This window comes from Epinephelus fuscoguttatus, linkage group LG15, assembly GCF_011397635.1.
Source record: "Epinephelus fuscoguttatus linkage group LG15, E.fuscoguttatus.final_Chr_v1".
NCBI classification, from domain to species: domain Eukaryota; kingdom Metazoa; phylum Chordata; class Actinopteri; order Perciformes; family Serranidae; genus Epinephelus; species Epinephelus fuscoguttatus.
The window spans coordinates 40,138,955-40,166,744 of NC_064766.1; the positions used below are offsets into that span (position 1 = coordinate 40,138,955).

General features: G+C 42.4%; 2 protein-coding genes across 3 annotated transcripts in view; one reads left to right on the forward strand and one right to left on the reverse strand.

Annotated features, from left to right (window-relative positions):
* Positions 1–27,790, reverse strand: part of dnaaf11 (dynein axonemal assembly factor 11) — an 85,284-nt gene that overhangs the window by 35,325 nt on the left and 22,169 nt on the right. The window contains exons 2-7 of one of the 2 annotated variants that reach the window (XM_049598531.1): positions 27,535–27,629; positions 18,770–18,937; positions 18,421–18,498; positions 16,288–16,460; positions 15,577–15,794; positions 14,162–14,335 (exon numbers count right to left, since the gene is read on the reverse strand). In XM_049598531.1, coding sequence (XP_049454488.1) covers positions 14,162–14,335; positions 15,577–15,794; positions 16,288–16,460; positions 18,421–18,498; positions 18,770–18,926 — 800 coding nt within the window. In that variant the 5' untranslated portion in view covers positions 18,927–18,937; positions 27,535–27,629. Of the gene's footprint in view, positions 1–14,161; positions 14,336–15,576; positions 15,795–16,287; positions 16,461–18,420; positions 18,499–18,769; positions 18,938–22,001; positions 22,032–27,534; positions 27,630–27,790 lie in introns of those variants that run through there. The other variant, XM_049598530.1, reaches the window with a different exon arrangement.
* si:dkey-7l6.3 (zinc finger protein 467) lies at positions 22,919–27,695 on the forward strand. Its single transcript, XM_049598535.1, has 4 exons — positions 22,919–23,407; positions 24,873–24,985; positions 25,339–25,462; positions 26,427–27,695. The coding sequence occupies exons 1-4, from the start codon at positions 23,137–23,139 to the stop codon at positions 27,227–27,229; spliced, it is 1,311 nt and encodes a 436-aa protein (XP_049454492.1). The 5' UTR covers positions 22,919–23,136; the 3' UTR covers positions 27,230–27,695.

Here is a 27,790-nt window from a genome sequence, read left to right on the forward strand (position 1 = left end):
CGAGCGCGCTATGTACGTCATCGCGGCAGAAGGGCAAGGAAACGAGCATGTGCAGAAAGACTGAAATGAACTTAAAGAGGAATGAGTGTATACATGTGCGAGAAATTCTGTCATTAGAAACAGAAAATTCCAGCCCCTTACATCGGATTGAATTTTCAATCGCATTGGCCATTTTCATTCTGAATTAGGTGTTTACAAGATCACTTTTAATAGGAATGAACTTTCATTCCGAATGAAAAGGGAATTAAACTGCCCATGTAAACGCACTCAGTGTCTTGCTGGAATAAGCAGGGACGTCCCTGAAAAAGGCATCATCTGGAAGTATGTTACTGGAGCATATGTTGCTCCAAAACCTGTATGTACCTTTCAGCATTCATGGTGCCTTCACACATCTGAAGTTACCCACGATGCCATGGGCACTAACACACCTCTACACCATCACAGATGCTGGCTTTGAACTTTGACCTGGTAACAATCTGGATGGTCCTTTTCCTCTTAAGCCCAGAGGACACGACATCCATGACGGACTGGTCAGACCACTTTGTGTCAGTCCATCTCAGATGAGCTCGGACTCAGAGGTTGATTTCTGGCTTTAACTTTGCATGATAGAGCCTAAGCTGTCATTTGTAGATGCAGCAATGTGTTTACTGACAATGGTTTTCCATAATGTTCCTGAGCTGATGTAGTAATATCCTTTAAACAGTTGGTTTTTAATGCAGTGCTATCTGAGGGGTCAAAGGTCATGGACATTCAGTGATGGTTTTCAGTTTTGCCCCTTACTCAACTGTGCATTGAGAAAGGTTGTTCTCAAACTGTTGGACGTTTTACCCACACAGTTTTTCACACAGTGATCATCCTTGCTTGTGAACAAATAGGGCGCCCTGAATGAGATCTGCCAATTGGTTGCATAGCAAGGAGTCATGTGATCAATCAGCTGACCCATCAGTTGATTGGACTGTTTGAGATCAGCTGATGGAGCTGGGATGTGAGCTGAGTTTCACATTGTGTCCTGCCTGAATTAAAGCTCTGCACAGTATAATCGACAATCAGTGGAATAAGCATTGTTCTGTGTCATTAATCATGTTTAAAGTGTCGCTTTAAAACGTGTCTACCTCAACATCTCCGTTTAAACATTCAACAACATACCACATGTTATCTGTCTTCATGCAAACCTCCACCCATCCATGCACATCCATTAACTGCACCCGTTTATCAGCCTGCCATTTTCCACGACCTCAAAGCTCCTGCTGTGTTTTCAGGTTCAGCTGTGCAGACTGCAGGTTGGATCTGCTGCTCGTCTGGTGTCACCCTTCCTCTCAGAGGAACAGAGCAGCCATTAAACACAGAGGCGTCTCCTGGCTGACCTTATCAACAGAATCCAGCTCAGGAGCAGGAAATTCATCTTTCCTGACAATCCACTGACTGCACGACTGCATGCATCAAGTCAGTGCGCTCTGACAGCCGCGTGCAGGGAGACGATAAAAAAGGCAACACCATATCACCCTGATTTTATGCTTGGACAGCGCACAGGCCTGGGATGTTTTTGTAATATGGATTAGGAAGCGGACTGTCACCGGTTGGCTTCTTAACCATCACACTGGGTATCTTATTCAGGGGTATTTTACCTGACTTCATATCAATAGAAAGGGTTTATTGAGCTCCTTGGTGAGTTTTTTTTTCTGCCATTTCATTTCCAGAAGGGACTCTGGATGAATAAAATATTCTTTAAAAGTATTTTCCGTGCACATTAACGGAAAGATTCCTTGTAATTGTGGACTCGTGGGAAAATTGCAAATTTAAAAGATCCACTACTTTCAACTCACATGATAAATGAAGTGTTGCACAGGACGCATTCCTTTAAAGAGCGAAGGGAAAGACCTCTAGAAGCAGAAGAGGGACCAATCTGCTAATCTGAGAAAAACAATACAACACAACCAGGAAACAAACACTGAGATACCTTCAGGCTACTGGAAAGACTTCCCTGTGGGAAGGAGATGAAGCAGCGCTAAGAGCTCTAACACAGCACAGTGCATCTACAGTATTCTCAGATATTCACGACTCTGTGGCTCGAGGTGTTATAGAAACTAAATGCTGTGAGTCAGTGCTGTGTGTCTGCAGGTCAGCGGGATCAGTGGAAACACTAAGCTTTTCCTAGGATAGAAAAATGAAAAACAGACCTGTCACACCTCGCTTTACAAAGATTACTGAGATTATTATAGTGTGAGTTCAGTATTTTTCAAAACTTTTGCCCCATTTTCCAATGTACTTATGTCTAAGTGATTAATGGGAACAACAACTTTTAAAACTGGTCCAGCACAGAGAGGGAGCACTGCAGCCGACAGCTGTGAAACAGGCTGTAATGTAACCACTCAGGGCATCTTCGCACCATCACTGTACTTTCACTAAAGGTGTGTACTTGCTACCGACAGACTCTAGCCCTTTTAAGACAGATTTTAGACAAATTTGCAAGAAAGCCCAATCAGTCTTTCTTCAGCATTGGCAGTATAAAAACAAAATCGGGGAGTGCAGCAAAATGCCGCCTACCTACTTTTGTTTAATACAGAATAGGCCCATTTCCACCGCAGGAACTACGGGGTAATTTTACAGGGCCGGGGCCGGGGCCAGGGCCGTTGGTGCGTGTCTCCACTGCAGGAACCACCCCCGAAGGACAGAGTTCGGGAACTTTTACGGGGGCTAAACAAGTCCCTGCCTCGGGGTAGGTACTCAAAATGGCCCCGAAAAACTCCTGGCTGGGGCTTGGGGATTACTTGGTGCTGACTGGATATACTCAAGGAGGGATGTGACGACAACAGAAAGCAACAAAATAGCCGGCATTTTTAAAACTCAGCAAACGAGGGTTAGCTCGTTCATATAGCTTCCGCCTCCGTGTAAAAAAAAAAACTCACTAAATGGCCTGTGAAAAAAATATCTTTTCCAGCGGATATCTTAGTTACAACATGATTGAGCTAGCAAAGCAGTTTTGTGTTGCTATGTGTGGTATTTATTCAGTTATGGGAAATCACGATGTCTAGAAAGCATCAGCTGACAGCGACAGCTAACAGCAGCAGCAAAGCTAACATCAGGACGTCATCTGTTAAAAGCCTCCCGTTGTCGGATACGACATGAAACTACTCCAGTTAGCTCAATAATGTTGTAACTAAGACATCCGCAGGAAAAAAAAAATTTTTCACGTGCCATTTAGTGAGTTATTACAGACACTGCTATTGGCTAACAGTGTCCCTATGCCACTACGTCGCACCGGTCAAAATGGTCGCGCAACGATTACATCACATCCAGAGCCCGGTAACTTTACAGGAACCTTCCTCCTACTCCGCTCTCTCAGTGGAGACACGGCGGTTGAGAGGGCCGAGCGAGAAGACGTTCCTGCAGTAGTTCCTGTCCCCCAAATAGTACCAGGAACTTTTTCGGTGGAAACGGGCCTAAAGTGCCTTTTTCGGGGCAATGGGGGGCATGAGCAAGTAACAAAACGTGTAGCTCAGCGTGTGACGTAAACAGTGACGTGGGAGGGAAGCCGCGGCTGGTCAGTCCTTCGGCGATTCTCTCATAAGTCGGCCCGTCCTTCACCGTCCCCGTCATCTGACGGTTAATGGCCTCTTCGTTTGCGAGGACAAGGAGGGCGCGCAATTCCTTGTCTCCCCAGTTACTCATCTTTACAGTGTCTGTCAGGTTTGTGTTTCCCTCTTGCTACTAGCTGCTCGCTAATTCCTGCTATCAGCTGTTTCCTGTTTATCCACCGCCAGTGGCTCGCACGTGCGGTGTCATCAACAGCTCCTCCCACAAGTCTTCAACAGTCCCTCCCGCTGCGGAAGGCCGCCTCGCTCTGTTTAAAATGAAAAGGTTCCGCCAATATGTCTACCCTACGAGGCGGAAAATTGGGCACCTCAGATCAACTCGCCAATCTGGCTCTGTGTGTCTAAACGCTCAGATTATGATTATGGTTAAGCAACAAGAATACTTTTCACCGGTTACACGTGTGGGTCTGCTGGTTAATTTTGCTACTCCTCAGTTTACTGCACTGTGCGCCACTGGATCTGGTAGGAGCTAGCTAGTGGGACCTCATTAAACAGTTACCCCTGGTAACGCCATCTTGTTGTAACAGCATTGCTGCAGAAACATTGGGCCCACCCATCCAGCCCTGATGAGTAACTGAGTAAAACCCTCTTAAGTATTGTTGATGAAAGCAGTCTCAGCACGACTATTGGTGCTAACATAGTTAACCATGCTAAAGGGGGTTTACTGCTCAAAAGTGAGCTGATTACTCACCAGAGCGACCTAGTGGGAGACCGGAGCGTGGTCACAATGTTTCGCAACAATGTACTCTGCCACCGGGATGGCATTACCAGCTGTGATCGTCAGATTAGCAGCGATGCTAGTTAGCTAATATTAGCTCCCACCCGGTCCGGGTGACGCACACTACAGAGTAGCCAAGGAGCCAGTGGAGACCACAGGGTGAACAGTGGACATGTTTCCACACATCACTGCTGGTCGACTGTCTGTCAGCAAAGCCAACAGAAAATAAAATAAAAGGCAAAACATTTACATCACAAAACACTGAAGTGTCCCCAGCTCTGCGCTTTGAAAAGCAGCACTATTTTTTTATGAAAAAATTTAAAATGCACACAGAGCAGGTGGATTAACAAGTAATTACTGAGGTACAAAAATGAGCTGAGCTGCAGGTGTTTACGGATTAAACTCTGTGTAGTGTTTCTTCTCTTGACCTGCAGCAGACGTGGACAGTGTGATGGTTAAATAATCAGACCCAGGAGGAGGGTGAGCCCCCTGTGAACTGGAGGCTGGATGTTGATACCAGCACGCTTCCACTGTCAGAGTGCCCTTGGACAAAGTTGAGCCGTGGAGCGACCCTGAAATCTTAGAGGAGCTGGGTGAGTGTTGGAGGCTTCCTGTATTAATTATTCTGGAGATGTATCACATGTCAGGTTTATTTGTATGGTCTTTAATCACGGTTACAGTACTGGCTTCACAACACCCACGTCATGGGCGCATAGGGGACAGCACTACAACGAGAATGATTCTCACAAACCTCAGATCAATGACAAACTGTAATTCAATAACAAGAACTGCAGACGAGAAAAAGTTATGGACGAAAAAAAGGAAACCATGACAGAGAGGACTCTCCCTCCGAGGAGACTGCAGTCAGGCAGAAAGAGTTAATAACTCAAAAAACTAAATTCCACAGACAGAAAACAAAATGGTGCATGTCACATCTAAATCCATTTTTGAAGTAGAGTTGGGTTCAGTTCCAGTTTAGTGGTCCAGTTAAAGTACGAGCTTAAATCAGTTTGATTTTATGCAAACCAGCTGGTTTATTGGAGGTTCCAAGAAACAGCTGGAAGAAGAACATAGATGCGGCCTTTGTCACTGACACCCCAAAGCTATGGAACACACTACCTGTAGATTTCAGGGAAGCTAGCTTGCTAAATATTTTTAAAAGAAAGCTAAAACGTATCTGGCCTTGAACTCACTCTGACTTTACTAATACAGATCTGAAACTCTTTCTTTTCTTGCTTTTACTTTCCATTTACGCTTCATGCTGCTGCAACTCTTTCAAAATCTTACTTGATTTATGATTAATCCACGTTTTAAACTGTTTTAAATGTCCTCTTATACTTATTATTATTATTACTATCATCAATATTATCATCTCATCTTATCTTATACTAAGGAAAGGAAAATGTACCAGTATTCAGTTTTATATTTGAGACTTTTTAATGCATACAAATGACCTGTACCCTGTGTAATTATCATCTTCTTGATCATTTTCATAAAGAAAAATCATATAAAAAAAAAAAATAGATTGTCACAAATTATGGGTATTTATTGCAATAAAAAATATGAAAATTAGATATTAAAATATTGCAAAAATTTGATTGTAAAAAATACCAGTTTAACCATTTATTACTCTTTTGTACTGGTTTTAGAGGAAGCCAATCTAAAGCCTCATCAGCATTTTTTAAAGGATTTGATATTTCCTCAGACACTTTTTATTTTGCTGGTTCAAAAAAATTAAACTGGAAATGTGTAATACCATAAACCATGTCAAAAAGGAGCTCCTTAAAGTGACAGAATCACAAAGGGTTGTTGTGTATCCATGTGTCAGGTGTAACTGCTGACTAATAATTTATACTTATTGTGTTGAGTGATGTCTCCAGGTCTGAAACCTCCCAGCTGCCAACTGATATCATTGTTCTGTTAGAGTCAGGCAGGAAGTGTGTGTCAGTGTGTTAGAGAGAAAAATGAAGCACAGTGAGATGAGGACGTGCAACACACACACACCCAATTAACACCCCTGCAAGAGGGTCACCTGAAGGGTGAGCACTAATTAGCAGCATGGCGGGAAAATTAATTAGGCTTTAACAAATACTTTGCCGACTCACTACCCAAAGACAGATATATGTATACGCCGCGCTGACTGTGCCAGCCCATTGCAGCTATACAGTAAGTCAGAGTATTATTATTATTATATATATATATATATATTAAAGAGTAAATAAGGGCCTGTAAACAAATGAAAGCAACAGGGGAGCTGTGATTGTCTCCTGGATAAAAAGCTCTGTAACGTTTGTATTTCTCAAGTAATTTATTAGTTTTTTTAATATTCTTAGGCTTATAATCGATGTGTAGTAGAAAAAAAAAACTTAGAGTTTTGAATGCTGAATGCACACTGGGGAGGGTGTGTTTGGCTTATGTGACCTGAATTAAATGGTGGAAAATAACTCCTGTTTTCGTTACCTTAGAATGAGCCGTTTATATCTACATAGGGAACAGCTCCTCGTCTATGGACAGCGCCACGTTGCACCGTCATGTTTCTGCTGTAGCCCAGAATGGACAAACCAAACAGTGGCTGTAGAGAGGGACACTGGGTCTCATTCACGAGAAGTGAGTAAATCTGTGTGTAGATTTGCACATAAAAGCCTACTCTACTAAAAACCTACTCTGGATTCAGGAACGCTGTGGGAAACTCAGATTTGATCGTAAACACGTGTGTATGATCATGAATGCCAATCCATCGTAAAGTGACAGCGCGCTCCCGGTAATCAGCAATTAGCATAAATCCCCGCCCATGAATATCCAATGACCACCATATAAGGAGGTGTAGGTGCATCCTGTCGACCTGTCAGTCATGGCGCAAAGAAAGAAAGAGAGAGAAAGAAAAAATAATTTTTCCGAAGTGGAGATCGAAATAATTTTGGGTGAAGTGGACTTAAGAAAAAACATTTTATTTTCTTCAGTTAGTAGTGGTGTGACAGGGACAGGCAAAGTGAAGGCCTGGAGGGAGGTAACAGATGCTGTTGATGTTGTCTCCGTGGTACAAAGAACCATGTCAGAGGTGAAGCGTGAATGGTTTGATATGAAACTGGAGGCAAAGAAACGCATAAGCACACACACAAAAAATACAGCGGTCACCAAACAAACAGAAGATTCATTTGTGGGGCTTTGAATGAAGTGGGAACGGGAAACCAGAGATGTTTTGTGCGTAATGAATAAACTCTAAATCAGTGATGGCTGTCAGAATGTAGAGCTATTTAACATTTATTTTAACAGATGATACGGATAACATATAGCCTACAGCAGTTTGTATGCATCGTCTTCAAATTATTTGAATCTTAATAGCCTAAAGCTCTGTTTTATACAACGTAAATTAAACATTTTTCAAATCAGATTTATTCATTCAAATGATCAAAAAGCCACAAAAAAACTCCAAAAAACGTCTTGTCTCAAATAATTCTTTCAGCTGGCGCGTGCTCCTTCATGGCTCCACCACCTGCTGCCCCTGCTGAACCCAGGCACCGAGGCCGAAGAGGCTGTGATCCAGCTGTCCCTACGGATATTTTTATTATCATCATTCAACATGTAGAAAGAACGTGTAATCTACTGAGTCGATTTACATAGATAATTCACAATCATGAACCTAATCTGGATCTTAAACCTGCTAATTGCCAACTAATCTAACTAAATGTGTTTAGTATTTTTTAATATTTTGTCATGTTTAGATTACGTGTTTCAAAGGCATCTGTGTATTGTGTACATAACAGAGCGCAATACGAGTTAAAATTGTAATTTCCAATAGTGACAAGCAATATTTATGTGCTTTACTAAATTTACACAAGCGCTACGAGTGGTCAGGAGCAGGAGTAGGTTTTGTTAGTAGCTACGAAAAGATCGGAGCTACTAAAATATTGATGAATGCGGACATGCACGTAAATTTCCGTCTGCGAACAGTTTACACACAAATTCCTTCTGCTCATGTTTCATGAATGAGACCCACTGTGTTTTTGCGTCGGCCACCGTAATTAAGAGCTGCTCCACAACATGCAGGGTTCAAAAAACACAGATTTTTTTTTAAACGTGAAACGATTATATTCAGTGTTTTTACTGGTTTAAATCAGTTTGTTTTGAGCCCAGTTCAGAACACAGATTTGTGATGAGATGAAACCATTTTAGTACACTGCAGAGAAGTCAGCAGCAGCTGGTTTTAGAACGTAAAGCACATCACATTTTTAACAGCTTATTAGCTTGAGCAAAATCTGTTGGCCAAGTTGCCTGTAGAAAGTGCGTTTGTTCTGACAACAGCCCTCCGTCCCCTCTGACCCCGTCTCATTTACATCCAGCTGCCGGCACGTATGTCGGTCTCCGTTCTCACTGTGTGTCAGTGTCTTAACGTTCCTTGGCAAACAGCCCGTCTGCAACGTCTCAAACAGCAGAGAAGAAACACTGAACTTTATTCAGTTTTTTCACCGGTTCAATCACCTGGTCCGTTTACTTTGGGGAGGAGGAGACCTCTGCGGATAACTTAGCTCCCGGTAAAACCTCCTGAACAATGAACACTGACAGTCTTCTAAATTTAGCTGAAATCCTCACAGCTAAGCGCTGTCACATCTGCACCTGAAAAACAGACCCAAAAGCTGCAGTAAATCTGTTCCAGAGACCGAACCAAAACTAGGTGCTAAAAGAGGCTGGAAGGTTCAGTAGAACTGCAGAGTAGGTGGGAACTCGCACTGCAGAACTACAAGAGTAATACAACTCAACATAAACATCCACATGAATTACAAAGAGAGAAACATCAAAGCCCTCTACTCACACAGTTAACCTCTTCTGTCCTGTCAGCTCAGACAAACTGCAGTCATATCACTCACCGGCGACTGCAGAAACAAACATGAACAAAATGCACACTTTCATATCTGTGAGTCAGTCACATCAGAGATGATGTTCTCTGACTTCCTCTGCCAGCCTGGTTTAAAGAGAATTAACATGACAACAACCTATCCAGTCTCACTGTGCCAACAGTCCACAACGTTAGAAACACAAACACGTCAGCAACAATTCTGCCCTGAAACACTTCTGCTGAAAATGCTCCATTTATGTCATTTCTGAGTGTGTTGAGGGCGCGAGGCAGCCGCGTAGTTTAACCTTTACAGTCACATGTCTCAGTCTCACGTACATCAACTGTACATTCATGTTGTTATGACAGAGGTCATGTCTACTTTCACCACCCGCAATATGCTTTTAAGCCAATACTGATAGATAATTGATAGTTTAAGTGGAAACAAGACAAATTAAGACAAGTTTTGTCTTAAGTTAACCAATCACAGTGCATCACCACAGAAAACAGAACACTTAAACAAACAGCAGTGTGATAAAACTACCTTAAATGACAGAAACCGTCTTTGTGGAAATTTTATTTGATGTGTACTTTTTTGTGTAGTTTTTCGTTTGGCTCATGTCCCATCCACTAACAAGGAGAGGACAGGCTTTATGATCTGTACTGCAGGGGGCAATCAGGATGTTTTGGCTTCACTTTTGGGGAGCTGTCATGTCGTATATCTTTACTGACAGTCTATGGTTTAGACTGGTTCCCTATAAGCCTTGCTTTCACTGTTTAATTCTGTCTGCCACAGGGTACGATTTCCTCTGAAGCTGAAGGCTCGATTTACTGGCTTGACACGGTGAGAATGTGCGTCAACCATTGTAAAACCAAAACAGGAAAAGGACAGCACTTTTGTATTCCCCGCCACTGTTCAGCAAGCTAAAATGACTGGTTTTGTCAATGGAGTCTGGTGGCTTTGACGAGAGCACAGATGTGGAACTGAGGCCATTAATGGCCGTCTGACAGAAAGGTAGAAATACTCTCAATATAGCGTGCAGCTGTGCACTTAGCCTAGTAAGATCATCCTGATAATGTCAGCAGTCTGTTTCGCTCTCTGTGTCAGTCTGGACTCGATGTCACCCCTTACACTTTAAAAAGAAATTAAAATCTAATCTGGGCCAATCAGAGACCTGCACCATAGTTTGAGGACTGCGTTGTAGTTGATGTATAATGCAGGCCGCAGCTTGCAGAGCAGTAATGGCAGCTCCTGAAGCAACAAGCGCTGACTCCAACATTAGCTGAGTAAACACAGCAATAAGTGAAATTATTGCGGAAATAGAGTCAATAACAACAAGAACAAGAGTATGAACTCACTGAGTTTCTCGGAGGAAAATATATTCCCGGTGTTTTGTTACGCTGATTGGCTGAAGGAGTTCGTGTGTCAAGGTGAGTGCTCCCGCCTACTGAAAGTGACTGGGGTGGCCCCGAGCCCAGACTGACACAAACAGCGAAAAAGAATGTTGAGTTCACGTCCTTACCAGGCTAACATATACTTTAACTGATAGATTCTTTTAGGTGGCGAGAATATGTTTTGTTGCTGACCCCTCCACAGCAGTACATTGTCCAGCTTCCATGTCGAACTCCAGCTACTTCTCCAAACTGGGAGTACGCTGACTGCCATCTCCTGTAGATAAATACACTGACGATGGATAAGTACCCATACAACCCCACTTCAAAAAATCTGAACTATCCCCTTAATCCCACCTACACAGTCTTTTTTCCAACTGAACAAACAGCCGTCAAAGAGCACATCAGCAGACTTACTGTATTTCAAAGTGAGATGCGGGTGGTGACTCAGAGATCTAGAACCTGACAGTTCACATGATAGAGCAGATTTGCTGAGATTCAAAGTGTTAAAACTCTTCATAAAAATCAATTGAAAACAAAACTTTAAATTGTTGCGTAATTAGTTGCATTGGTTTCTAAAAAGAAATAGTTCGACTCATATTTTAGGGGTTTTAAATCCAGAAGTTTCAGTTTAATTCAAAGTTAAATTCCACCTCTAGTCTTCTTCATCGGTCACTGACTGTCCAGTTATAACAGTCAGCAAATCTTGTTGAAACTGAAACAGTACATCATTCAGGATTATTGACATCCTCCAGCTCATCAGCCTATTCATTAGTCACACACGTATAAACAAAACGTCAGAGCTAAATCCTCTCTGACCCTTTTAAACCTGCTCACATCTCTGCCATTTACAGTACACTGTGTTCTCCGCTGCAGTAACGAACCTGAACACTTCTCATTAACCCGACAGATGAACCCGCTCTGGAGCACCTGTGAACATCTCCTCATCTGTCCCGCTAATTGTCGTGTCAAATCCTGATATTTATGTCTGGTTTTTTTTGCTGTTCAACTGATGTCTCCTTCCATGCTGCACTGAAAACAAATCACTTCACCCTTAGCCATGTGCTCAATAAAGTGATTGATCGACCTGTTCCCTCTGTGACTGGTTAAGAAGGCAGCACACGTTTTAGCCTCAGCACAATGCAGCGTCGACACTTGTGAAAGATGGTGGAATTTTAACAGAGGTTCTGAGGAGTGCAACCTTATCTGACCAAAAGTATGTGGACACTCCAGCTCTTTTGGTCTGTTTCTCCTGATTTTAGGCTCTTTAGTTCCAATGTAGGGAAATCTGAACACTCCAATATGTAATTGCATTTTAGGGAAGTGTGCATCTGCTCAGGAACAAGAGGCTCATGACAACTCAGTGGTGCTAGGTGAGCTAGCAGTAGATGCATGCTTCCTTATGAGTTGTGATTCGTGCAGTGTGACATCTAGTTTCATTATACTGGAGAAATGGCAGACATCTCTACAGCCAACATCTCCAACACTCGGCAACTCACACCAAAAGTATCTAGACTGAAAAATAGCACACTACAGGTGAGAGGAAAAACGTGTATTTTTGATTTTGGGGAGAGCTGTCCCTTTAGACTCAAATTTGAGGTATTTGTACTTTATTTTAGTTTTTCCATTTTAGGCGGTTTTCTGCGGAAACTGTCAGTAGACATTGCTGGATACCCAGAGCTATACGACTTTACAAACCGCAGTCACCATTATCTTAGTAGAAAACAGCAGGCGTGGAAGCAGACAAGTGCAGTACTTGAAATATCCATGATGGAGGAGAAGCTCCTGGACCAACTGGTGGTACTCCCCATGATCCAGCCTCTTTTTTAGGGTCTCATGTACCCACACAGATCTCTGTTTATCTGACAGTACCCTCTGCCTCAACATGTCAGGAACTAGCAACTAATTACTGTGAAATAAATACAATAAAACTGAAATAAAGGTAGACTGGCTCCATGGGAAGGTTAGGGTACGGTGGTGAGGGGTGCAAAACGCTTTCTGTGTGCTCGGAGCCTTAGTCATTATCTCCACAGTACTCATGGTTATTTAAAAATATCATTGTGAAAGCCCCAACAGTCAACCCTGCAATAACATCATTTTCTCCACATCGTCGAGCCCTAACAGGAAAACACTGACAGTGAACATTTTACGGTAACATACATACTTTTACTTGAAGGACTTTCAGTACATTTTGCTAATTACATACTATAACTTAAGTAAGGTTTTGAATGCAGGACTTTAACTTGTAGTGGAGTATTTTTACTAGGACTGCAACGATTAGTCGACTATTCGATGACTAATCAACTATAAAATAATCGGTGACTACTTCAGTAGTCGACTAATCGGTTTGAGTCATTTTTCATAGAAAAGTACTATGAAGTACCCCAAAATACTCTTATTGCAGCTTCTTACGTTCAAATATTGGCAGCTTTACACACTCTCCCATGACGGTGAACTAAAACCCTTTGGCGTGAGTATGAAACAAGATATTAGATGACATCATTTTGGGGTTTGGGAGAGACAGACCGACATTTTTCAACATTTTAACACATTTTTCGATAAAATGATTAGTCGACCAATCAGAGAAATAATCGACAGATTAGTTGACAATGAAAATAATCGGTATTTGCAGCCCTAATTTTTACAGTGTGGTATCAATACTTTTACTCCAGTAAAAGACCTGAATACTTCTTCCACCACTCATCCTGTCCAACACTTTTAGGATGAACTAGAACGCTGATTGTGAACCAGACCTGGTGGCCTAACAGTTATTACTTGTATTTACATATAAAAACATGTAATAAGAAATAAAATAAAATAAAACAAATGAGTACAGTGAGTAGTTTATTGTATAATCAGTGATACTGCAGTCACATATCCTACGACCGCGCTGCACAGAACAGTTTTCATTAAAGCATCAGCTCTGGGTTACAGAAGAGTTATTTTATCCATCGCCACTTGTCTAGTTTTAGGAACAGTGCTTGTTCCTAGTAAAGGTTATTCCCCAGAGGAAGGCTAAAAGACGACACACCAGCCTCTCCTTCACCTTCAGTGACACCCGGTTGCTACAGTATGTTTGTGTGTCCACATACTTTTGGCCAGGAGGTGTGTGTGTGTGTGTGTGTGTGTGTGTGTGTGTGTGTGTGTGTGTCAGCAGGTAATCATCAGTGCATAACTGAAGGGTTGAAACTGAGCCTGTCCACTCAGCATGAGTCAGACACGGCCTCGGCTAGGTGATGGTTGGTGTTGTAGCGACATCCAGTGGCCAAAAGTGTTAACTGCAGTCAAAACCACAAAGCTGATTAAATGTTTGCTATATTGTGGAGACTGTTTCATATCATATACTCAAGTTGAATTGCATGTTATGTCCAACTAATCAGCTGAGACTTTCTCCTTTGATTAAGTTGGAATATTTTAAATACAGAGTGAGTGAATGAGTCCTTTTCTCTCTATGTAAAGTACTTTTATGGTATTTTATATGCTGTATTTTGTGGGCGGAACTATAATGAGAGTTTGCTGTGGTCACCGAGCTCCATGTACTTTTATGAATGAATTAAGGACGTCAGTCTGTACAGGTGTAACAGCAGGTGGATCGCTGCTGCATCATCTTAAATGAAGAGCACTTACTTCTCCTTTGCCTTCCTCGTCTCCTCCAGGTGGCGGTGAGCCTCCAGACGAGATTCAGGGGTGAAAGAACACGGCGTGTGCCAGAACTCCCTCTCCCGCCGCTCTTCATCTGAGACAGGGCTCATCGTGTTCTCCTCCACCTCCTGGTTCTCCTTATTCTCCTCCAACACTGGACTACAGAGGCAGAAACATTCAGCGACTTCAGCTTTGATGGAACTTCACTTCAAGCTGAGGTTATAATGAAAACATAACTTTCATCTTTTTCAGATTAGTGTGTTTCGATTCAGTTCAGCTGACTGTGATCCTAAATGGGAGACTAAAAAACAAGCAGGTGACAAACTTTATCTCCTCCAGTTCTGTTGCTTTACTTGAATGTTTCTATTTTGGAGTCTTTCTTCTTTCTCCCACCACCACAGAGGGAACTGAATTTTACGGAGCAGCCATAAATCACTAATGTGCCTCAAAGTGCTTTATTATCTGCACCACACAGGACACCCTCGATCCTTAGACTCTGACTGAAGTATGTTTTTACTCCACTATTTTAACAGTCAACATCAAATGAATATGGCTGCAGCTGCTGAATTGTTGTTGAAATTGTTTATTTTCTTTTTTTCCTTTATAATGTTATTTTTAACAGTAAATTTTATTTTTATTTTATTTTTTATTTAGTAATTTGTAATTATTTAAGTCTATTGTGTCAGTATTACAATCTCTCTATTTTCTGTCATTTTATCTTTTTTTAATGTTTGTTCCTTATTTTTTATTCATTTATTTTTCACTTCTTTTTATATTTATTATTTGTTGTTTTAGTAAGTCTTTTGTATTCATTTTTTTATCACTTACCACCTCTCTGTCTCTAAATGTATATTTATATAATAATGGTATTATTATTGTTTTATTTTTTTATTTATAATTTTTATTTATTTATTTGTTTGTCTGTTTGTTTATTTAATATTATGACTTGCCTAGAAATGGAACTGTAACTTAGACGCTGAGCAACTGATTCATGTATGGCCTGAATATTTCAATAGAATCAATTGTGGCCACATAATCTTCACTTTGTTTTAGAGGGTTTTCTTTTCCTTCTCGGTATTTCTTTCTCTATATTTTTCTCTTTTGAAGTTTACTATAAGCCTGAAAAACCCCAAACTGGATGTACAAGTGTGATGAAATAATCTAAATATTGTCAATTTATAAGATTTCCCCGAACAGTTCAATTAAATTCTCTTTTTCATTACTTTAAATACAGTACTTTTACTTGTAAAGAAGTACTGTATATTGTAGTACTGACATTTTAACACTGGATCCTACATTTCCCAGAATGCAACACCCCAGTTTCTTTCTTTCATCAGACCTTTGTCTGTTAATGCTCATGTCTTTCAAACTCTGACAGAAGTGTTCACATCTGCACTCACACTGTGTTGATGTCTGTGTACCAGCGACCGTCAAAGCCTGGTTTCCTCTCCTTGTCTCCTTTCTCCTCTCCTGCGTCCTTCCTCAGCGCCTCCTCTTTCTCCCTGGCTCTCCTCTTCAGGTACTCCTTCTCCTGCTCCCAGACTCGTCTCTTCGCCTCGTCCAGTCCCTGAGAGGCTTGAATCCTCTCCGACCGGCTGATCTCCGTCCCGTCCAGCCACTGAGGACGGAGACAAAGCAGAACTCTGAATCTGGATCAGAATTATATAGATTCTCTCACCAGCCTCTTCATCCAAAATCAAACTGGTTTTAATCATTTATTCTTTAAACAGACTCAATTGTTTTAAAGATGATGCTGCTTTTATTACAACTTGGTCTCCTGTCAATAAACTTTGGGATTTCAACATGATTATGACAGACAAAAATCATGTCCAAAATTAATAAAATGTGATCCAGGTTGTCATCAACCCAATTATGCTTTGGCATCATTGTTAAAGAAGTAATAAAATGCATCTTGTGAGTTTTCGCTCTCTGAGTAAAGGAGTTAAACTGACTAAATGAAAGTGCGACAACTGCATTTATAACAACTTTGTGCTCAACATTTCTAAAACTACAAATTCATAGTGTTATTTTCTGGAGCCTCGCCCTTCCAGGGTTGAGACTGACCAAGTGTGCCCTGTCCTGAGGCCGGAGGGGAAGGCAGGTAGAGTTACCTTGACTTGAGGCAGAGACGCCACCACATACTGCCTGTAGCCCTCAAATTCAGTGCAGGGGTTCCCCACCAGAAACAGCTCTCTGAGGTGGATGTTGTGTTTCAGAGACTCCACGCTGCTCAGACAACCCACAAAGTTCACAGTCAGATCCAGTTTCTGGAGGCTCTCGCAGCCTGAAGACAGAAAGCAAACACACAAACATACATCTTTGGATATGTACAGGCAAAACTTTGATGTGCATAAATTATGTTTAGTGAATCAAACACAATGTGATGTTAACTGTGAGAAAGATAAATTCTCACACCTCGACTGCTGTGACACAACGTTTACACATCTCAGAATGCCACAGCTCGTATTTTAAGTAAGACAAGTCGTAGGTCACATGTCACGCTGATCCTTGCCTCCCTCCGTTAGTCACCAGTTCACTTCAGGACTGATTTTAAGATTCTTTTAGTAACTTTTAAGGCTCAACATGGTTTAGCCCCCAGTTACATAGCTGAGCTTCTTACTATCTGCGCTCCGAGTCGTGATCTGAGATCCTGGAGCCTGCCTTCACTAGTCATCCCTTGATCAGGACTGGTAACTAAAGGTGACTGGGCTTTTGCCATCATGGCCCCAAGGCTCTGGAATTCTCTCAGAGTTCCCACACATTTTCACCAATGAGTTTTCAAATCTTTTTCAAAACCTTTCCATGACTTTATTTAAGTAATTTAAAACTAGTCCATACCCATTGAGTGCACAGTTTCACATGGTGTGTGTTTGGGATACAGGTCATAGGAAACTGCAGATTAAATAGTCAACTGAACCCATTAAGAAGAGCAATGTATTCAGACAGAGTGTTTGTGAATTTGATAGTACGATTGCTTTATTGAAAGTACAGTAGTACCATTGCCAATAGTGGGATAGTTAGTGGGCTGAAACTGTACATTAGTAGTTGAGGCAGCACGTTGAAAGGCAGATAGTTAAAGTGTTTATATGTTGTATTGACTTCAAACTGGGGCGCACTGGTAGTTCACATGGGAAAGGTGCGGCTAGCCCTTGTTGCAGCAGCATACCATACCATGACTTAGTCATACCAAAAATTAGAAGAAAACAACACCAACATTGGTCCACAGGGGGAGCCACAGCGATCGGTCGCATTTTAGCCATTTAGAAGCATTTTTCTGTTGTTATAGCGCCACCCAGTTGCCAATTAGAGTTAAATTTCTCCAGTCACCTTGAGGCGTCCTGTTCTACATATCTACCAAGTTTAGTAAAAATCCATATGGCGGTTAGGCCTAGATAAGAAATGAGCTCTCTAGCGCCCCCATTTTGTTTGATGGGGTCAATAATGGAGGGTCCCCTCAGATTATGTGTGGTCATATGCCTACAAAGTTGCGTGGTGATGGGTGAAACCCTTGAGATGTTCTACACCTTTATGTGATGAGCCACGCCCTCCGCAATATTCATTGCCTTATAGAAGCTCAGTTTTAGGAAGTTTTCCAACTTTTGCCAAGAGGGAACTTTAGATATTGCTCCCTAGATTATGTTCACCCAGTTTCATGCAGATCGCTCAAACTTCCTAGGAAGAGATCCATTTGAAGTGTTTTTCAAAAAATTCAAAATGGCGGAAAATCTATATCAGCGGAAGTTATGGGTTCTTGAGGCAAATGTGTTCCTCATGAGGAGAGGCATCTCTGTGCAAAGTTTCATGTCTCTACGACATACGGGGCATGAGATATGCCCATTCAAAGTTTGACATTTCAGTGGGTTGCTATAGCGCCCCCCTTTGGCCAACTGATGTAATATTGCTTCATTGGCATCCTCCCATGACCCTCTACCACTGTGCCAAATTTCACATGGATTGACCAAGTCAGTGAGGAGAAAAACGTGGAACAGACACACACACACAGAGTTTTCATCATTATAAAGTAAGGTAAGATGAACAGGCCTTTAGCAATACAGCCACACCCACTTCCCAGTCATCTGCAGATATGCAAACCTCTAGCACGTGCTAACTTTACTGACTCGTTAGATATTCCCACTGTCAACTAGCTGCAAATGCAAACAGACCAGACCAGCACTTACAGGTACTTCACAAAGCGCCAAGGCTGCTCATTATTTGTGACAACAGTGTGTGCTCTGCATACTGACCTTCAAGGTTTTCAATGACTTCAATGTTGTTCAAGGCCAGATTCAAATACTCCAGCTTCTTCAGGCGTCCAACATTCTCTATGAAACAAATTACAGAAAACAAGCATGTCAGTGCAAACTGTCTGTGATGTTCCCTGTAAACAATGATTTGGTGATTTGCTCGTAAACACGTCTAAAACTAGGGTTGTTTTTTAGCTGGTTGGACACTCAAAGTTGTCGACACAACAGTAATATATGACATCTGAAGACCTTCAGTTTTCAGCCAAATGTTCAGTTTTAATCTAGATGTCTATAAATCATCAGTGTTTACTGAGCAACTTTCACCAGAGGCCACTGACTGATGTCTCACCTATCCTGGGGATGAGGTTGTTCTGCAGGTAGAGGATCCTCAGGTCCCTGCACCACCTGTCGATGTGTTCGATCTTCTCGATGTCCTGCTGATGCAGAGACACTTCCTCCAGGGAGAAGATCTCACACTCGTTGTGCTCGGCCCGTCGGCGGACCATGTCCTCTGTAACTGGACGGACAAAACGCAAACAAGGGTCAAACATTCAAAACCAGGGATCGACCGATATGTTTGTTTCAGAGCCGATGCAGATACAGATTATTATGAAACAGAGATACCGATAGCCGATATTTACAACCAATATACAGTACAGGCCAAAAGTTTGGACACACCTTCTCATTCAATGCGTTTTCTTTATTTTTCTTTATTTTCATGACTATTTACATTGTAGATTCTCACTGAAGGCATCAAAACTATGAATGAACACATGTGGAGTTATGTACTTAACAAAAAAAGGTGAAATAACTGAAAACATGTTTTATATTCTAGTTTCTTCAAAATAGCCACCCTTTGCTCTGATTACTGCTTTGCACACTCTTGGCATTCTCTCCATGAGCTTCAAGAGGTAGTCACCTGAAATGGTTTTCCAACAGTCTTGAAGGAGTTCCCAGAGGTGTTTAGCACTTGTTGGCCCCTTTGCCTTCACTCTGCGGTCCAGCTCACCCCAAACCATCTCGATTGGGTTCAGGTCCGGTGACTGTGGAGGCCAGGTCATCTGCCGCAGCACTCCATCACTCTCCTTCTTGGTCAAATAGCCCTTACACAGCCTGGAGGTGTGTTTGGGGTCATTGTCCTGTTGAAAAATAAATGATCGTTCAACTAAACGCAAACCGGATGGGATGGCATGTCGCTGCAGGATGCTGTGGTAGCCATGCTGGTTCAGTGTGCCTTCAATTTTGAATAAATCCCCAACAGTGTCACCAGCAAAACACCCCCACACCATCACACCTCCTCCTCCATGCTTCACAGTGGGAACCAGGCATGTGGAATCCATCCGTTCACCTTTTCTCGTCTCACAAAGACACGGTTGGAACCAAAGATCTCAAATTTGGACTCATCAGACCAAAGCACAGATTTCCACTGGTCTAATGTCCATTCCTTGTGTTTCTTGGCCCAAACAAATCTCTTCTGCTTGTTGCCTCTCCTTAGCAGTGGTTTCCTAGCAGCTATTTGACCATGAAGGCCTGATTCGCGCAGTCTCCTCTTAACAGTTGTTCTAGAGGTGGGTCTGCTGCTAGAACTCTGTGTGGCATTCAACTGGTCTCTGATCTGAGCTGCTGTTAACTTGCCATTTCTGAGGTTGGTGACTCAGATGAACTTATCATCAGAAGCAGAGGTGACTCTTGGTCTTCCTTTCCTGTGTAGGTCCTCATGTGTGCCAGTTTCGTTGTAGCGCTTGATGGTTTTTGCGACTCCACTTGGGGACACATTTAAAGTTTTTGCAATTTTCCGGACTGACTGACCTTCATTTCTTAAAGTAATGATGGCCACTGGTTTTTCTTTAGTTAGCTGATTGGTTCTTGCCATAATATGAATTTTAACAGTTGTCCAATAGGGCTGTCGGCTGTGTATTAACCTGACTTCTGCACAACACAACTGATGGTCCCAACCCCATTGATAAAGCAAGAAATTCCACTAATTAACCCTGATAAGGCACACCTGTGAAGTGGAAACCATTTCAGGTGACTACCTCTTGAAGCTCATGGAGAGAATGCCAAGAGTGTGCAAAGCAGTAATCAGAGCAAAGGGTGGCTATTTTGAAGAAACTAGAATATAAAACATGTTTTCAGTTATTTCACCTTTTTTGTTAAGTACATAACTCCACATGTGTTCATTCATAGTTTTGATGCCTTCAGTGAGAATCTACAATGTAAATAGTCATGAAAATAAAGAAAACGCATTGAATGAGAAGGTGTGTCCAAACTTTTGGCCTGTACTGTATGTCTGCTGTAAAAATCATAGTTGACACAGAATTTAAAAAAAATAAACACTGACAAAGAAACACCAGAGGCAGGATAAAAACTCACAACAAAGAACGAAGTTATAGATCTTTCAATAAACAGGAAAATAAGTAAGTTAAAAATAAATAAGTAACGAAGTTGAATATGCCAGCTAAATAAAAACAGATTAATAAAAATAAATACACAATAACCATAAATACAGAATTTTAAAAAATAAAATGAAAAACAATAAAAAATAAAATAAAATAAAATAAAATAAAGGAGAGCTCAATTAAAAGCCAGGCTAAAAAGGTAGGTCTTGAGTTTGCTGTTAAGAGCCAAGAGTGGTACGTGCAGGCAGTGAGAAGTACGCCAGGGGCAAACAGTTCAGCTAAGGAAACAAAACTGTTTATCGGCATATCGGTGGAAAAAATCACAGATAATGTTACATTAGCATCATTTCTCCAATCATATTACTATTACTAGAAAATTACTATATTGTATGTTTGTCTGTCTTTTTTAATGGACCTGGAGTCTAAAAGGTTGATTATATAAGCGGAAGTTATGGGTTCTTGAGGCAAATGTGTTCCTCATGAGGAGAGGCATCTCTGTGCAAAGTTTCATGTCTCTACCACATACGGGGCATGAGATATGCCCATTCAAAGTTTGACATTTCAATGGGTTGCTATAGCGCCCCCCTTTGGCCAATTGATGTAATATTGCTTCATTGGCATCCTCCCATGACCCTCTACCACTGTGCCAAATTTCACATGGATTGACCAAGTCAGTGAGGAGAAAAACGTGGAACACACACACACACACACACACACACACACACACACACACACACACACACAGAGTTTTCATCATTATATAGTAAGATTAGCAGTAAGTGATAGCTTTGTGACGTCACATGCTAAGGAAGTTTTATGATAGCAGTGGCTAGCTCCTCGGTTAGCTAGACTAGGTTAGCCAGTGATAGACGTAAAAGCCACCTGTGATAATGGTATAACTACTAACCGGACCTACTTTTACTAAAAAACATGGTTTACCAATGACGCAATTTCAAAAGCTAGCGCATTACCAATCGTGACCGTTACGGTGAAGCTAAGTTAGCAAAATCCCCCACAATATATCTTATAAGGTAAATTAAAGAACGTCTGTGTCGTTAAAAATAAAAAGTAAAACGTGTCATTTACAAATAACGATGATTAACAGCAGCAAAAATGCAGAGAACTGTTGTACAGTTTTATCAGGAGTTATTTTGGGCTGTTTGATGTCTTTATTTAACTTACTGTAAACCATCGTCCTCTCTGTTGTCTGCCGTTGCTGTAGCAACCGATCTCATGCTGCATTCGCGTACTGTGGGAAATACTACAACTACAAATTTGGCAATTGAGGAAGTCCAGTTATTTTAGAGACTGACACTAATATTTGAATTTGATTGCTTTTAGAGAAACAATAATTTGTACAGGAAAATGCAAACTTCCCACAGAATTATTATATATAATGTATGATTAATGTTGATACTGATGTATTAACTTCTAGGGAGCATGTAGTTGAGTAGAAGTAAAAAATAAAGTCCCATAATAGCTGGTCCAGTACAGTGCATGTTTTTTTTTCTTATTTTACACCACTGATCCATACATATATTTACCAGTATGGGTTTAAGATGTTCAAAAAAATTATTTCGTATACCTTTGTTTAACTACAAACAATAAAAAAAACTTCCACGACTTTTCCAAAACTTTTCACATTTTGTTTTACTAATGTCATGAACTTTTCCAGGCCTGGAAAATGTGATGGGAAATTCCATGGCTCTTCCAGATTTTCCATGAGTGGGGGAACTCTGGATAACAGTTTAATGAAAAATAACTGCCAATTGTGGGTAGTAAATAGGCCCTATTATGGGTCTGTCCACTGTCCCCACTGGGTGTCAGGTGGGCCCATTAGCGACCCAACAAGGACCCACATGTGGGAGCTAATTAATTTACCCAAGTTGGCCCCAGATAAAATGTTCACTATGGGCCCATACCCACTTAGTACCCAGGTAGCATAACCTATGTGGCGTTTCAGGCGTTGCTTTTTATCATTCAATATAACTTGGGTAAAGGAGGTTAGAGTTCACAAGGCGCACTCGAAGGCAGCACCCCATCATCCACTCCGAGCTTTTATTTTGAAAGTGGCATTACGGAAGTTGTTCAACGACACGCTGAGGAGGAGAGAACCGACCATCAACAAACGACAACGATTAACCGCAGCATCCATCCGTTCCCCCGAGCTGGCCACTCACTGCTCGGCCACAACAAGAACCAACCCACCGCCAGGAGCTCACCGGACGTTCTCCTCCTCCCCTGAACGCACCGTGTGTTTCCTAATGTTGGTTTAATTCACGTTTCGGCGGTTGTTGTCGTTTCACGTCCGCTCAACATGACGAGTTACAAGGCGTTTCATTCTCAGTTGACGTCCATCATGGAGGCACTGACCAAAGCGGCCGTGTCGGAGATCTGCGAGCTGGTGGATGACAGCTACGCGGTGCTGCAGCTGGAGATCAGCCGGAGCCACAAGGAGAACGAGGCGCTCAGGAGGAGGCTGGAGCTCATCGAGACCATCATCGCCCGGGGACAGCGGGGGACCGTCGCGATGCTGGATGACGGCAGGATGGAGGCGGCCGGCGGGGGGTTTATGGGTTTCACTCTCGGTGAGTTTCGGGGCCTTTTCCAGATAGAGCCGACATGCAAATGCCCGTTATTACCGTGTTCATGACACCGATGATGGTGGCAGGGTGTGTGCTGCAATGAATGGACTCCAGGCTCCGATCACTGGTGTGTTCCGCATGGAGAGCGTCACACACCAAACTCCAAACTGCACTCAGTTTATTGTTTTAGCTCTTTTTAACCATTAACTCCCACTGTGTCCTTACAGGCGCAGTTAACGTCCACAGCCGGCAAGCAGAGAGTGATGTCAAATAAAACTTGCCCTGTTATTGATATTAAACTTTTACCCCTCTATGTATGTATGCCGAATTAAAGACTTGACCTAAAATATTCACAAAAAGCATTGAAACACATTATTAAGAGCATGTGACGTCTCAAAAAGTAAAACAACTTCAAAATTGTTAGTTTACTGAACCAAGTTCTTGGCCTTTCCCTCTTTTTACACGTCTGCCTTTGACCTGTTGTTGTTCCGCATAGAGAGCGCTGCACACCAAACTCTATTGAAAAACTGTTCTTAAAACGCTTCCTTGTTAGTTGCAAGGAGACTGCATAATTTTCTGCAAAAAAGACAGATAAAATATTGAGCTCTTTGGACCGTTGACTCCCACTCTCTCGTCACAGGCAGGTTACAAAAAGCCATTCGCAGTTAACGTTCACAGACAGCAAGCAGAGAGCAAACTTTCTATTTTACTGATAAAAAAAAAAACTTTTAACCTCACATGTATATAAGCCGAATTGAAAACTTAATCTAGCATATTCAGAAAAGACATCGAGACACATTATTAAGAGCACGTGACGCCACAGAAAGTAACACAACTTTAAAATTGTTAGTTTACTGAACCAAGTTCTTGGCATCCCCGTCTTTCTTTGTTACACAGCTGCTGTTGTTCTGCCTGGAGAGCGCTGCACACCATACTTAAAACACTTCCTTGTTATTTGCAAGGAAAGTACAAATTTTGTATTTTTTTTCTGTCCATTTTTAGCCATTTCTACCCTTGACTCCCACTGTTTTGTTATAGACAGATTACAACTTTACATTTTACTGACATGAAACTTTAAACCTTACATGTATACATGCCGAACTGAAGACTTGATCTAGAATATTCACACAAAGCATTAAGACACACAATAAAGTGCACGTGACGTCACAGGAAGTAAAACAACTTTGAAATTGTTATCTTACTGAACCAAGTTCTTGGCATTTCCCACCTTTTTTCGACTCAAATGACTCAGTTACACATTACTCATACACAGTTATTACTCATATATTGTACTTACTGTTTGTAAGTAAGAACAGTTATTTAAACACAGCAGTAGAGTACAATGAAACCTCGATTACAGTTGTCTGCCTCCCCACGTGACACCCCTTCAAAGAGCCCTGGTGGTCTCGTTCACCCCAAATGAGGAGCCAGTAGGGTAACTGTCTTTTTGGGGGTTTTTTTTACTCAGAACGTGCCTCACCAGCTGCAGCGGGGCCCAAACAGCCGAAAGCAAATCTCAAAAGAAGTGGAAGGGTCACTGCGTTGGAGGTGACGACAGAGCTGACCCCTGCAGCCAAAGAGGTGAGAGGACAGAGACGAAGTTGTTTTCATCTTACTGTAGCGTGGCCTTTAAGACCCAGGAAAGACAACTATTGACATAAATCATATAGCAGTCGTATAAACGTACAGTATTATGTGCCAGCTTTCTTACTGGGTTGTTTAAATGCATCACCTCTGCTGCCTTTAGTAACTGTGTTGCTTTTGGTGGAGCTTAGTGCACAAATGTCACACTGTATGTGACATTGTGGTTGAAAATGAATAGTAATTGTGGTGTGACGATCTGGTGTAGCACACCTGTGATCATAAGCAAAGTTAAAATAAGTCTCCCAGTAAATTAAGTGTCAGTTGTTTATTCTGTTGTTTTCTGCTCTCAGGATTCAGCGACAGGAGCTGCAGAGGAGACGAACGATCAGGATGTTGTTTTGATAAAAGAGGAAGCCGCAAAAGAGGAGGCGGACTGCAACGACCCCACAGACGAGCTGCTTCTCAATGAGGACGGTGAGAGAGGAAATGCACCGACTCTAACATTAATCCAGGAAGTAATGCTTAATTTCCTGCCAGACTCCCTGTGACAGTAGTCATGAACACAGCTACGAAATAAAATCACAAAGGAGAGAAGACGAAAGCAGGTTTGATGCAGCTTTTATACCAACAGACTCTGATGCCACACGGTCACCATGTCAGCTTTGTTCAAACACCCAAGACAGTGACAGTTTGTCATCTCTATAATAATCCCCTAGTCAGACTGTACTTGCATACTTACATCACATCTTGCAGCAACATGCTCACTCTAGAGTTCTCAGTGTGTTCCCAAACTGAACTGACCCGTGTGAGTTGAAGCTGGAACCTGGCCCGTCCGAGATCATCACGTGAAATACTGAGGCTCAGCCTGACTGAGCCTGACTCTGCCAAAAAGCGCCAGTTGGCTTCTAACACCCAGGACGCACCAGCTGTGTGGCGGCACAAGTCAAGCACATCTTAAGCGGAAAATGTACCAGCTCAGTGGATCACAGAGTCTCCACACTGTATTTCCCCACCAGAGAGCCCGGCACAGAACCTGGCTGCTCCCTCTCTTCTCTCCCTGCCTGCACTTCTTAATATTTTTTATATAAATATATATATTTTTAAATTCCACACACCTACCTGACGCAGCCAGTCAGTGCTCATTTTTGGCCTGAACCCAGGCTCGGGTTGAGATTGAGAACGTTAGCTCACAGCACAACCTTTGTTTATGTGTGTATGCCTGTCAGTGGACAATACACGGCTGACATTTTGACATCAAATGCACAAGACAAACTGCAGCCAACGTTTCTTTATTTAGTGCAAACTGAGGTTTTATGTAAAAATAGACACTTTGACAGAAGTCGTTGTCGCACTGGTCTTTCGTCTTTGAGGCGTTAAATGCAAAATGGCCTTGAAATCACTGCTTCTGTGTTTCACACTGTTTGTTGTGTGTCTGAAGGAACGGAGGTGCAGCCGTCGGAGAGAGAGGACAGTGATGAAGGACCCTCTGGGATGATGATGATGTCCACCCCAGCGGCAGACATGAGGCTGTGGGATCGGAACAGTAACGGACCGTTGGAGCATCAAGAATCCCACAGTGCGCCAGGGTCTCCAGGCCCTGCAGGGGGCGCTGAGAGCTCTTCAGATGTGGTGTTTGACTTGGCCTCCGAGTCGGACTGTGAAGCTCCGTCTGTGGTCCAGACAAGGAAGCCGTTCCTTCTCGGGTCCAGAGAAAGTCCCACCTCTCTGCCCGGGACCTCTGAGCTGAAGCGGGGTGTGTCTCTGATCAGCTCCCTCCCCTACGACACAGACCTGGACCTGTGCTCCTCGTGGACTAATCAGGGCCTGCCGAGCATGGTGCCCGTCCCTCAGCGGCCGACACTGCTGGACAAAGTGTCAGACCTGAATGTTGCCGGTTTCCCCTTAACTCTGGGTCTTGGCGGATCCAGACTGGACCCGCTGGACCTGAACAGGTACTGCAGGGACAGGCGCTTTGTCTGCAGCTACTGCGGAAAATGCTTCACATCATCCCGCAGCCTGGAAACACACGTGCGCGTTCACACAGGCGAGCGGCCGTACAGTTGTGCTCAGTGCGGGAAGCGCTTTACACAATCAGGACACCTGAAGACGCACCAGAGCGTTCACACTGGAGAGCGGCCGTTCGCCTGCGAGCACTGTGGGAAGAGATTTGCTGGGAAGCAGAACCTGCGGATCCATCAGCAGAAACACCATCCGGCTGAGCAGAGCGCTGCTCCTGTTTAACACAAACACTGCGCTGTGACCAGCTGAAATATATGCACTCATGGTACTGAGCTCCAAACTGTGACACACCACAACCTGCTGACTGCTGATACTGTTGCTGAACTTGTAACTTTAATACATCTTTTTTTAAGTTGAAGGCCTTTTAAAGAAGTTTTAGAAGAATGGGTGCTTTTGAAAAACTGATCCATAGATGCGACTGTTTAAAGTTTATCAGGCCTTACATATTTTTAACCATCTGAACTGCCTTGGTAGAATGCTGATACAAAGCTAAATGGGACTATGAGCTGATCCAGATCAATTCTTACCTCAAAAAGAACGTGGGCCGTTTGGGGTCCACTTCAGTACTCTAGGTTAGAGGAATGACTGTGTGGTGAAGATGATTCCTGTAGAGAGCCAACACCTGTAAGAAGCATGTGAATGTTTATTAGTTGGTGTATATCTGGAATTAAAAGTGTGCAGTCTTGGATGAATGGTTTGGTTTCTTCAGTGTGTGTTTTTAGAGATGTTCCAGTACCATTCCTGATTACACTACCTTGCTTATAAGCCAATACTGAGTACCAA